Source organism: Aulonocara sp. 'chitande type north' Nkhata Bay, linkage group LG23 (assembly GCF_057382095.1).
Source record: "Aulonocara sp. 'chitande type north' Nkhata Bay isolate Kocher_YH1m ecotype deep benthic linkage group LG23, A_spYH_male_GT1.1, whole genome shotgun sequence".
In the NCBI taxonomy this organism is placed as follows: Eukaryota; Metazoa; Chordata; class Actinopteri; order Cichliformes; family Cichlidae; genus Aulonocara; species Aulonocara sp. 'chitande type north' Nkhata Bay.
The window spans coordinates 45,511,024-45,523,893 of record NC_141365.1 but is presented as its reverse complement, the minus strand read 5'-3'; the positions used below and the strand labels follow the sequence as shown (position 1 = coordinate 45,523,893).

Sequence of the window (12,870 nt, the reverse complement as noted above, 5' to 3'; positions counted from 1 at the left end):
GGTGGTCACCTCATCGCTCCACATTGACAGCCCATCCTCAGCTTCTTTCACTGTAACCTTTACTCCATCAACTTTGCCGCACGTCGCCGCCATGCTGTTAGCGATCTCATTTCTCAGTCCTTGCACGTCAGCCCTTATATTGTCAAAATCTTCTTTCAATGCATTTCTGAGTTCTTCTTTTAACAGCGTACTAATGTCCTCTTTAATGGATTGAAGAAGCTCCAGTTTTAGAGCAGTAGGATCCACATCACGCGCGTCTGTTGAGTCTGCTCTTCAGCGGCCGTAGAGCTGGACGCTGCCCTTTGGCCATCATCGATACTCTCGCCCGAGATCGCACCGGGGCTAAAATATTCACCTGCTCAGCTGTTTTTGATCAGTTTGAGCCTGTGTGGTTTGATCAGGTGGAGGAACGATGTGATGCTATAAAGACATCATCTTGTCCAAATGAAGTTGTTCCAACACGTGTTTAAAAAGATTTTAAAGGTTGTTGGTTCCGACATCTTAGCGATTTTTAACAGCAGTCTTAGTTCAGGTGTTGTACAGCCTGTTTTAAACATGCTGTTGTACAGCCTGTACTAAAAACCTGATCTGGATCCTCTGTCCGCTCAAATTTCAGGCCTATTTCAAAGCTTCCCTTCCTGTCGAAGATTTTGTAAAAGATTATATTTGTTCAGCTGCAATCTGTTGTAAAGGTTTCAGTCTGGTTTTAAAGCTCTTCACAGCACTGAAACTGCACTTTGAAAAGTTCTTAATGATCTTTTATCAGCCACTGATCAGGAGACTCCGCTGTGCTTTTGGATCTGACCGCTGCCTTGACCACAGCATCTTGACCTCACCATTGGAGCATGGCGGCATCAAGGGCGCTCTATTAGACTGGTTCAGCTCTTTTATTAAATCGCATTATTACATTTGGGGCTTATATTTGACGGCAATTTGAAAAACAGCTGAGCTCAGTTGTACAGCGGTCTTTCTTCAAACTGAGGCTTTTATCTAAGGTGAGATCATTTATATCTTTTAAAAACCTTGAACGGGCGATCCACGTTTTCATGACGTCCCAGCTGGATTATTGTAACTCCTTATATGTTGGAGTTAGTGGGACCTGCCTGGCAAGACTGCAGCTGGTCCAGAAAGCTGCAGCTCGTCTTCTGACACAAGCTCAAAGACATTTATCGTCCCAACAACCACATATACGCTGGTCCCTCGCTGTAACACAGTTCACCTTTGGCGGCCTCGCTGTTTCGCTGATCTTTTTTGTGCAATTTTGCATGTTTTTGTTTTTTACAGCGCATTGTGTTCTGCGTCCTGATTGGCTGTAGACCATTGTCAGCCAATCTCGTGCCGTGTCTCCTGTACAGTACAGAATGTGTTCAAATTTACAGCAGTGTGACTCTGCAGTGCTGCACTGTATGTTTGTACGTTTTGTCCCAACAAACAACAATGATGACGAGACGTTTTGCACCTGTGGTAGCAGCCAAAGGCAGAGGAAGATGCTGACCATCATAGTTTCAACAAGGAGGCAAAAAGGTTGTAACTGTCCACAACAAGAACATCGTAAGGATGGAGTCAGCTTTGGCTTTGTGGCTCAGTGACCGCAGGAAAAAGAACATCGTGCTGGACACCAACATTATCTGCAGAAAAACTCAAAAGCTTTATGAAACTTTACCTGACAGCGAGGAGCCCAGGCCATGGACGAGTGCTCCTCACACAGAACCAAGCTCATTTAATGCCAGCAAAGGCTGATTTGACACGTTTCAGAAACACTTTGCTTTCACTCTTTAATAATGAACTTATTTTTCTATGAAGGTTTGAACTTTGTTTAAACAAGAGAGAAAAGTGTGAAAATGTTCATGCCTGTCTGAGAAAAGTGTAGAAAGTGTGCAGTGAGGGTTTAACTGCCTTAAAACTTCTATAATACTTGTAAAACATAAAGCTGCTACTTCATTCTGAGACTTATTTTTAGAACGTAACTCGATAAACGAGCGACCGCAGTACTGTATTGTGTTTATTTTGAAAACTCTCAACAGGATCTTCAGATTTATTTTGAAAGCTTTATCTGGAAAACACAAACACATAAGCAGGAAACAAAGAGCGTGATATGAAACGATAGACGTTTTCATATGGTCATCATATATACATCGTTCTATCGAACAGCCCCAGCTCCTGCTGTCAGTCTCTGTAAATCTGCTCTTAAAACACATTTGTATTCACTGGCTTTTAATACAGCATGAGAGTTATTTGATATTTGATGTGTGATATTAATATTAGGAGTTATTTTAATAGTTATTTTGGATTCTTGTACAGCACTGTGGTCAACGCTGCTGCTGTAATTAATGTGCTATAAACACATAAACAATCTGCAGTTAAACATCCAAAACTAAAGATGTGATCGCTGCCTTTAGAAAATGTGCTGATGCACAAGATATCAGCTCCATTAAGGTGGAATGTGGCCGTGTTAGAAACATGTTGGAAGAAGTTTGAAGCTGAAACTGTGAAGCTGAGAGTGAAAGAGCTCCAGCGTCTGTCACAGGAAACTTTCTTATTTCCACACTGATGAAAGCATCAAGCTTTGATTTCCTGCTGCTTTTATTGAGTCACACTGTGAAACTGAGCCACAGCTGAACCAGCATCCCTGTACAGCAGACACTTACAGCGCTTGGCTGCTTCCATTGGACCCTCTGCACAGAGCTTCAGTTTCCTCTTCTGGTCCCAAAGTGCAGAACAACAAGGTTTCAAACAGCTTCGTTCCAGCAGCATCAGCCACAGACATGCAGAGAGAATCCTTTGGTTGTGTTGTGTGTTTGCATATCTGCTGTGTTGCTTTGTGAGGATGGATCATCTCCTGCAGCTCCAGATAAACAAGCTGGACCTGAACCTGGTAGCTTCACTTAGAAGACACTTGTGACGGGAACGTGTGAGAAGTTTTGTGCAGACAAGTGTGGATTTAGAGTGTGGGACGAGCTCTCCACAGTCTTTGTGGAGATCCACATTCTGCATACTGCCTGTGAGAAGCTGCAGACATTTGTCCTCCAAATCCACTGAGCAGCTGCTCGTGGTGGTATTAGCTTTAAGTGTGCGTGTTAGCATGAAGCCTCGGTCACACTCTGCTGTGGACACGGTCACGGACAGCTGGACGCCTGATGGACGAGTCGTCCTTCCTGTTAAACTTCTTTGAGCATCAGAATAGCATGAGAAGCTCAGTGGACACTGTTCAGGGTTTTAACTCTCGCTTTCACTTCAGCTTCACCAACAACAGCACAAGCAGAGCAGCCCACTGCCTGCATGGCTGGGACAGCGCCCCCTGGTGACTGTAAACCACTACAACATGTAGACGGCCGTCTGCAGGCTGGATGTAGCACCACCGCAGAGACGTGCTGCAGCTCTGTTTAGTTACCCAGCTGACAGCAGAGGCTGTAGTTTACTGTTACCAACATGGAAAACTGAAGCTTCACCAGCTGGAGCTACAGAGCTGGAGAACAAAGGAGACTGAGAGGCCAGAATGATGTGGGAGGAAACATCAAGAGCCTGTTTGAAAGGAGACACATGTGGATGCTGTGCCAGTCTGTGGTCTGTCAGAAGTCAGCTGAGTCACACTGCAAGAAGCTGCAGAATCTCAGAGGAGGAGATTTGGAAGTGTTTGTGGGACAAACTGGACTCAAAGAAAGAAGATGTTTGTGAAGTCTTTGGTGGAGGTGAGCAGTGTGAAGCAGAACACATGCAGATGAATCAGGAGGTCAGCATCAGTGTCTCCTTGTGGTGGACGGTAAAAGAATCAGAGCCAACGCTCCCGTCCACCCTCGGCATGAAGCAGTGCTGTTTCTGAAACAGGAGGACAAGTCCACAGAAGACAGAGGAAGCAAAGATGAGGGTGGGACAGGACAGCAGGACTTCCTTCACACCTGCAGCTCCATCACACTGCTGTAGCTCCTCTTCATCACACATGTACCTGCAGCCTGTCTTCAAGTCCAGGAGTCACCTCCACACAGTGTAGAAGCCTCCTGTGCAGACCATGGAGTCCAGCCTCTGTCAGGGAAGTCGGCACTAAAGCCTGAAAGACTTCAATCTGTCTCTGCTCCACCCGAGAAAGACCAGCACCGTACTTGTTGTGCATTCAAGGAGGGAACATCAGCGCTGCATCGTGGGAACAACACCGCAGGAACAAAGACACAGCACGGCCGATGAAGGACGAGGACAAAGGAAAGGTGAGTGAGAAGACCCCGGTGGTGTGGACGGACCTGCAGGGGCTCCAAGACTGAGGAGCAGAGACGTCCATGTACCAGCTGAGGATGCTGCAGTGATCCAGGGAGCTCGGTCCAATCTGAGGCCGTGTGAACTACGTGGACCACAGTTTCTTCACAGACTTCAGCCACGTGAACATCTGGAGATCCAACAGTGTACGAGCTGTGAGCCATCAGCTGTTTCTCTCATCAGCTGCTGTAATGAGAGCTGCTGGAATCATCTCGAGCAGCAGGAAATCACTGATGTTGTTTCTAACCAAAGATATGGGACTGAGCTCCGCTGAGCTCCTTCTACTTTCATCCAGATAGAAACTGCTACAGTCTGCTGATTATTGCTTTGCCTCCATCACACGAGCTCTTTATCCTGTTCTTCACTCTCATTGGTTCTTTGTCTGCTTGTTTTTACAACAGTAGTCTTCTGATTGGTCAAAGGAGACAATCAGCTGTGACTAAATGTAGCTCCTACAGCAGTGATGGGAATAACTACTGAAGCTAATCGAGTATCAAAGCTCAGGAATCAGCAGCTCCCACCTCGTTTTCTTTCAACAACTATTTTTAGCTGCTGTGTTTTTGTGTTTCTGCAGACCTCAGACATCCTGCTGCTCTGGACAACTTTTTCATTCTTTTGTATCATTATTTTGCTTTTCTTTTATTATTATGTTATATGTATTAATATGTGAAACACTTATTCTTTGTGTTTTTGCTTTACTTCCTGTCAAACTGCTTTAATAAAATCTGCTGCAGTCTAAACTGTGGACGTTCCCTTTTTAACCCTTTGTGAAACAATAAAGGTTTAAATCTGAGTATTCATCTATGTTAGTGTTTAATGGGTCTGATAGGTTGCTTTTAGGGGGTGGGTTTTTATAATCGATTTATCGATTAAAATCGATTCTGGCTTGGATAACGTAAAATCGATTAATTAAAATCCTGAATCTATTTTTTAATATAAATTTATTTTGCTTGAAATTCCAGAATTTCTAGTGAAATCTCACAAAATCTCAACAACAGCTAAGACAGTAAATGAGAGCAGGAACACGGATTCTGCACAAAGACTTAAACACACAGCGCGACCCGCGAATCAGAATCAGTGAGATGTCGCTTTTCTCACCCGATGGCACGGACACGGTCGGGGTTGAAAACCGACAGCTCGCTGATTCTGATGTTTCAGCGGCTCCGAGCTTTGTGTTTAACCTGTTTGAACCTGCTTAGCTATACCATACCGTCACTGCCATTATATTATGCTGCTATTCATACTGTCATTATATTAATGCTGCTATCCTGCATATATCTTACTTACTATTGTTTGAATACTTGCGATTGTTTTATTGTACTTTTTATATTTTACATTTATATTTATTATTGAATCTTGCACCAAGGGAGTGGCACTCCAATTTCGTTGTACTCTGTACAATGACAATAAAGGCTATTCTATTCTATTCTATTCTATTACGTCCTTTTTACACTGATTCTAAAGCTGTTAGTTTTATCTCTCTCCAAACAATATTGACTGAACCAGCAGCAAAAGAAGATCCAAACTACGCTTCACATAAACATCGTCATGAACTCACTCTGACTTTTGCTGTTTGTTTCCACCAGGATAAAAATCACACTTCATGCACAGCTCTCTCTCTCTCTCTCTTTGTACTTCAAGAACAGTTTCCCGTCTAAAAATCTGTTTTCTGCATTATTCACTTGCTTGTTACGCACAAGTCTACCGTTGTTTACAGCGCTGTCGGCCGCTGTTTTTTTTCCTTTTACTTACTTTCGAAAAGAAAGCCTCATTTCTGCCGTTCAATACTGAACAAATTTAAACTTTTTAAAATTATGCAAAACTGCAAAACGCTGTGTTTGTAATAAAAACGGTGTAACTTTGCTCTGCTTCACTTCAGCAGCATCAGGTAATGTTTATGTGTTTTTGATCTACTGCAGAATATTTTTATAAAATCCCAGAAAAATCAGCTTCATGTTTTTCTGTGTTTTATCTTCAGCTACTTTGACACAAAGGCCTCTGCTGTGATGCTCACACCTTTGATAAAGTCTCGAAAGTGCCAGCTTCCCTTTTATAGATACAAAAATATGTAAATATACTGATCTGAATTATAATATTTCTGACTGTCTGAGGCAACATTTCCCAGATTCCAATCGAATTGAATCGAATCGATTCTAGAAATCAGTGACGATACCCAGCCCTACTTTGAATTGTGTTACACAAAAATAAGCAAAGTTTCTCGTTGTTCAGGCAGAATCGAGCGTTGAAGAATGAATTCACACGTCAATAAACATTTTCATCAGCACAAGCAGGACAATGAAAGCAGGAAATACCCCAAACTGCCATTTCTCATTCTACAACTTCAACAACTGCACATGAATTATACTTCATACACAGACCCACAGTCTCTGATTGCTCTGAAATCTCACTGACAGCCAATAGAAATAAAGAAAAGTCCAGACTGACAGTCTCTGTGGGGTTAGGCAGTGAACTGCTCACGCTGCGTTAAAGTGCATCACAAACTATTGGAATTGGATCCAACTTTGTGAAGCAGATTTCTTCTCAGCTGCTGTTTTGAACATTTCCTCATGAAATGTATTAAACTCTGTAAATGAACTGAGAACTATTTCTACATTTGAAACTATGGATTCATTTTCCCGTTCACTTCTGTACGTTAGTGTATAAATGAATGTTAGACTGGGCTCCATGGAAACACTTGGACTGGTCTCAGCTGCCTTCTTTCTGTAGTCCTTTCTCTTCTCCAGCTTCTGTTTGAAATCCTCTCACAGAGCCTGAAACCTGCTTTGCTGTCATGTGTGGGCCTGTGTTCCTCTGCTTTAACACAAACCTCACCACAGCAGCTGTGTGGGTCGTCTCTGTAGCAGCCCGATCAGCTTCTGATACATGAACATCATCACAGCTCCTAACTTCACCTTTATTAGCTTTGACATTCATGTCTTTCTTTTCTCTGTCTGTTTCCACACAAGCTCAAAGTCTCTGCAGCCTGTTTTTATCTGCTATCATCAGATCTCCAACAGCCTCATTCACATCCCTCACACACTCTACAGCCTCACCAGTACTGACTTCATCTTCACTGACTGATGGAGCACAACATGAACCTGTGGAGGCTGAAAAGCTGTCCTGTCAAACATCTCCCCGTCACCACTCCACTTCTGTCAGCCTTTAAATGAACCCTGCTCAAGTTTGTCACTTCTATTTGGAGCCAAGAGGAAAAACTGTTGTTCAGTCGTTTGGAAAGACACAACATTTCTGAAAGCACTCAAACTTCTTCACATTTGTCTTCAGACACATCCTGAACATTTAGGAACTAAAGAACGTTTCAAATATCAAAGATCAGAAATATAGAAAAACAACAACAGCTGCAGTCAGTGAACTCACCTCAGAGTCTCCAGTCGACAGTTTGGACTCTCCAGTCCAGCACACAGAAGCTTCACTGCTGAATCCTGCAGCTTGTTCTCACTCATGTCCAGTTCTGTCAGATGGGAGGGGATGGACTTCAGAGCCGAGGCCACAACTTCACAGTGAGTCCCTGAGAGTCCACAGTCAGCCAGTCTGTGATCATAGAAAATACAAAATGTGTTATTATAAAAGCAGAAAGTCTGCATTATAAACACAGACTGAATGTATATGAAGACAAAACAGAGTGAGGTCATAATCTGATGAACATCTGCTCTTCACATCTGTGCTTCAGCTCCTCTTACTGTGTTTGACATGACACAACGATTGAGTCTCTCTCAGACCTGCAGACTTTTAATGAGAATCTTTGTTTGGCTTTAATCTGCAGATGAAGGAGGAAGATGGTGTCACATTTAGGCTTCCATAATGTCCACAGTCTGTCAGTGAGATCTGATCCAGAGTCAGAGTGAAGACACACATGTGGACTGTTTCCTGTCTTGAATCTAGAACATTTTGAATGAGCTCAGCTCAGTGAAGAGTTCCAGCTGGAAAGACGATCTCTGTTTGCTACCTGCTGCTGTCAGGTACGACTGTTCACGTCCACACTCAGGAAAAATCTGCTGACTGTCACCAAACGGAGCAGAAATCTCATCACTGGACAATAATGATGAATGAACTCAGAGCTGCTGATATCACATCTGATTTCAGGGGAACTAAACACAGAAATGATTGGCTCGTTTTAGCTTTCTGAGCCATTAGTCTGCAGGTTTATCACTAGTTGGCAGAAACAGACTTGTATTAATGTTCAGCGCTTCAGTGTTTATGACTCCAGATCCAGGTGACAGCAAGTCAAAATGATGTTACCTGTCTGTGTCCAGCAGCAGCCTTTGAATATTGTTATAAACTCACGTGGATCAGTTTGTCTTTGATTGGTTTGTAAAGTTCAAATTCATTTATATTCATCAACTCTAAATGAAAAATGTTTTTCTTCTTCTATGTTTATTATTAGAGTAACAAATTCTTATAGTTTCCTGTTGTTGAGAATTTCAGTGTAAAACCACTCGACCTGTGCATCACTGCACACTGTGAAAGTATTACTGCAGTTTAATCTATAATCCTAATCAGTGTGTTTACTGGACTGTAGTCAGACCTCCGTTATACCAAAGGAAACACTGAACGTCTTCAAAGTCACAATAAATTTATACTAAATGCTAATAAATACTGGAGTGTTAGAAAAGATGCTTCCAGCGTGTTTGTCTTTGATAGGGTTTATTCTGTTTGTCTATTGTCTGACCACTTGGGGGCGCTTTTGTCTCTTTTGCTCTGAGCCTTGGGTTTATTCAAACTGATTTTAATAAACTATTTTATGCAAGTTGAAGCTTCATCTCCATCTCCAGTGGTTGTTGCATATTTTATGACTATATTAGTAACAGTCAGAGAGTTTAGAGTAAATTAGATCTTCACGTTTGATTTTTGACACAACATAAATGGTGAGCCAGTGTCAGAGGAAGTGACAGCATCCACCGAGGACCGGGGGGAGTGGGAGGACTGGGGGACCAGGCCAACAAAAAGGTGATCACTGATACAGGTCAGCAAACATTTGCTCATTTGGTGTCTTAGAGCAGACTCCGCCCAGCTTTGTCGTCCATGGTTGCTCTTTCAAAGGAATCTAGTAACATATTATTTTACTTAATGATCTACTGACACCACTGACTATGCAGGACAACCCCACGTCTGGAGCCACTGCACATGTGCAGTTAAATTTCTGGGCAGGTTCTGAAGATGGCCGAGCTGTCGAGGACAAAGTTACTAATGTGAAGCTAATGTGGTTAACAAAGATCTTCATAACCATGTGGAGCACAGTGTGCTTTCATCGTGGAGAAATCACACTGAAGAACTCGGCACACATTTTGGGGGCCTTTCTGTTTGTTGCTACAATCTGCAAATTTCATTAAAAGTTTAATAAACTATCATCTGGTCTTTATTTTTAGTTAGCACATACCTTAAAAACTCTAAGCTGTAAGCTAATGATAGTTACATAACAGCAGATGCATGCTGGTGCAATAAGCTGTATGTTTTATTTTTGATCTGATTAGTCAAATAATCACAAAAATAATCGTTTGTGGCAGCCCTAGTGTGACCTCAAATAAGAAATGATTGCAGTTTATGACTGAGTAACTAAACTATCACCAACTGATAATATTAATGATCACATCTGGACTCACCGAGCCTTTCTGAAGTTCCTCACAGCTGGAATCAGTCTCTGTCGTCCGTCCTCTGATGTTTTGTACTTCTTCAGGTCCAACTCATCCAGAACCTCCTCTGACATCTGCAGCATGAAGGCCAGAGCTGAGCAGTGGATCTCAGAGAGTTTCTTTGATTTGTTCTCTGACTTCAGGAACTCTTGGATCTCCTGAGATAATAAGATGTCGTTCATCTCCATCAGACAGTGGAAGATGTTGATGCTTCTGTCAGGAGAGGATTTTGTCTTCCTTTCTTTGAGATTCTTGATGACTCTCTGGATGGTTTCTGGACTGTTCTCTGTCTGACCCAGCAGACCTCCTAAGAGTCTCTGGTTGGACTCCAGACAGAGGCCATGAAGGAAGCGGACAAACAGGTCCAGACGACCATTTTTACTCCTGAAGGATTTTATTAGTGTTTCCATCAAAAAATCATCCAGAGATGACTCTTTGTATTTTTTTCCCAAGAAGTCCTTCAGCACCTCTGACTTCCTGTTGGTGAAACAGTGGAACATGTAGACTGCAGCCAGAAACTCCTGGATGCTCAGATGAACAAAGCAGTAGACTGGTTTCTGGAAGATCACACACTCTCTTTTGAAGATCTCTGTACAAACTCCTGAGTACACCGAGGCCTCTGTCACATCCAGACCACACTGCTCCAGGTCTTCTTGGTAGAACATGATGTTTCCTTTCTCCAGATGTTCAAACGCCAGCCTCCCCAGCTTCAGAAGAACTTCCCTGTCAGCCTCCGTCAGCTCCTGTGGACTCGTCTCATGTCCCTCGTGGTACTTGTTCTTCTTCCTCTTTGTCTGAACCAGCAGGAAGTGTGAGTACATGTCAGTCAGGGTCTTGGGCAGCTCTCCTCTCTGCTCTGTAGTCAACATGTGCTCCAGAACTGTAGCAGTGATCCAGCAGAAGACTGGGATTCTACACATGATGTGGAGGCTCCTGGATGTCTTCATGTGGGAGATGATTCTGCTGGACAGCTCTTCATCACTGAATCTCCTCCTGAAGTACTCCTCCTTCTGGGCGTCAGTGAAGCCTCGTACTTCTGTTAGCCTGTCAACACATGTAGGAGGGATCTGATTGGCCGCTGCAGGTCGGGAAGTTATCCAGACGAGAGCCGAGGGAAGCAGATTCCCCTGGATGAGGTTTGTCAGCAGCTGGCTGACTGATGACTTCTGTGTGACATCAGACAGCAGCTTCCTGTTGGTGAAATCCAATGAAAGTCTGCTTTCATCCAGGCCGTCAAAGATGAACAAAAGCTGAGAGACAGCCAGCTTCTCTGCTGTGACCTTCTGTAGTGTTGGATGGAAAACATGGAGCAGCTCCAGAAGACTGCACTGCTCCTCTCTGATCAGGTTCAGCTCCCTGAATGAAAGCAGAACCACCACACTGACATGTTGGTTCTCCAAGCCCTCTGCCCAGTCCAGAGTGAACTTCTGCACTGAGAAGGTTTTTCCAACACCAGCCACGCCGTTGGTCAGAACCACTCTGATGGGTCTCTGTTGGTCAGGTAAGGCTTTAAAGATGTCCTGGCACCTGATTGGAGTGTCATGGAGGGCGTCCATCTTGGAAGCTGTCTCCAGCTGCCTCACCTCATGTTGGCTATGAACCTCTTCACTCTGTCCCTCTGTGATGTAGAGCTCAGTGTAGATCCTGTTGAGGAGGGTTCTACTTCCTGTTTCATCACTTCCTTCAGTCACACGTTCACATCTCCTCCTCAGACTGATCTTATGTTCATCTAAAACCTCCTGCAGACCAACATCTGCTGAAAGAAAGAAAAACAGAAAGAAAACTCTTCAATGTCTGAACAACAACAAGAAGTCCAGTTTTCAGAAATGAGTCCATCAGCAGACAGATGTTCAGTCTTACTTTGTACACAGCTGCTCTGACTGGCTGTCTGCAGTCCAGCTCTGCTTCTGGATCTTTCTCCACACTGGGGACAGGACCAGTCTCCTGATGAAGCAGACTGGTCCCAGTATGAGGAGATGCACTGTCTGCAGAACCAGTGTCCACAGCTGGTAGAGACTGGATCCTTCAGGACGTCCTGACACAAAGCACAGCAGGACAGCTGCTCCTCCTCACAGACACCACTCCTCTTCCTCCCTCTGTGAACACATTTCTTTATCACTAAAATCATTGACTGTCAGTGACAAACATCCAGATTTGATGACACTGTGTAGAAGCTCTGATGGTCACAGAGAAAAGTCAAAGTGGAGAAACTTGTGTTTGAGTTCAGAATCCAAGTTTCCTTTGCTGTTCCTGCCGGTCTTATTAAACACAGAGTGATCAGCCTACAAACTCCACAGCAAAAGCCTTCATCACAGAGCTGATTATGTCCTTCACTGGATGTACTGGAAGTTTGGGATCCATCACTTTCAACTGACCTTTGACCTCCTCTAAAAACTGTGGTGGAGCAGCGGTGTCACATTCAGAGCTTTCAGCTTTATTTTGAAAGAGTTCAGTCATCAGGAAGTGAACTTCTGGGTTCTGATTTCCTTTCTATTCTTTTACAGAAGTAAAGAAGAAGAACTAAAAGCTTTGAAATGATCTGAGTGATATTTTTGAACATTGCCACCAAATTGAGTTCAGCCTCCAGCAGTAACTTTGTTTCATGATGCCTCCCTGATGATGTGATGTTTGATTACAAACCTGTTTATGTGTTAGACATGAATCACATGAACACAGGCAGAAAAAAGAAGCCAATGAAACAAATGACAGAAACGTGTTCATTCACTGCCATGATCCATATTTTATATGTACAGATGTTTGTAAAGAACACGTGTGCAGCGCTTTGTTCTGAGTATCTGCTGTCAGCACACAGTGCAGCAATAACTACAACCACACGTTTCTGTAGATCCTGAACATCAGCCTGGAGGAATCTGACCTCAGGTCTGCACACAGAGGAGCTTCACCTCTGGGATGATGCTGGCTTCAGCTCCTTCTACAATCAGGCAGAAGCTTCTGCACCATCAGGACACAAACA

General features: G+C 43.5%; 2 protein-coding genes across 2 annotated transcripts in view; both read right to left on the bottom strand.

Annotated features, from left to right (window-relative positions):
- LOC147302759 (NACHT, LRR and PYD domains-containing protein 12-like) overlaps positions 1 to 12,870 on the bottom strand; it is a 154,278-nt gene that overhangs the window by 18,782 nt on the left and 122,626 nt on the right. The gene's annotated exons all lie outside the window — the stretch shown is intronic.
- LOC147302761 (NACHT, LRR and PYD domains-containing protein 12-like) overlaps positions 1 to 12,870 on the bottom strand; it is a 116,789-nt gene that overhangs the window by 17,766 nt on the left and 86,153 nt on the right. The window contains exons 6-8 of the mRNA XM_086282110.1: positions 11,757 to 11,992; positions 9,867 to 11,652; positions 7,624 to 7,797 (exon numbers count right to left, since the gene is read on the bottom strand). Coding sequence (XP_086138236.1) covers positions 7,624 to 7,797; positions 9,867 to 11,652; positions 11,757 to 11,992 — 2,196 coding nt within the window. The remainder of the gene's footprint in view (positions 1 to 7,623; positions 7,798 to 9,866; positions 11,653 to 11,756; positions 11,993 to 12,870) is intronic.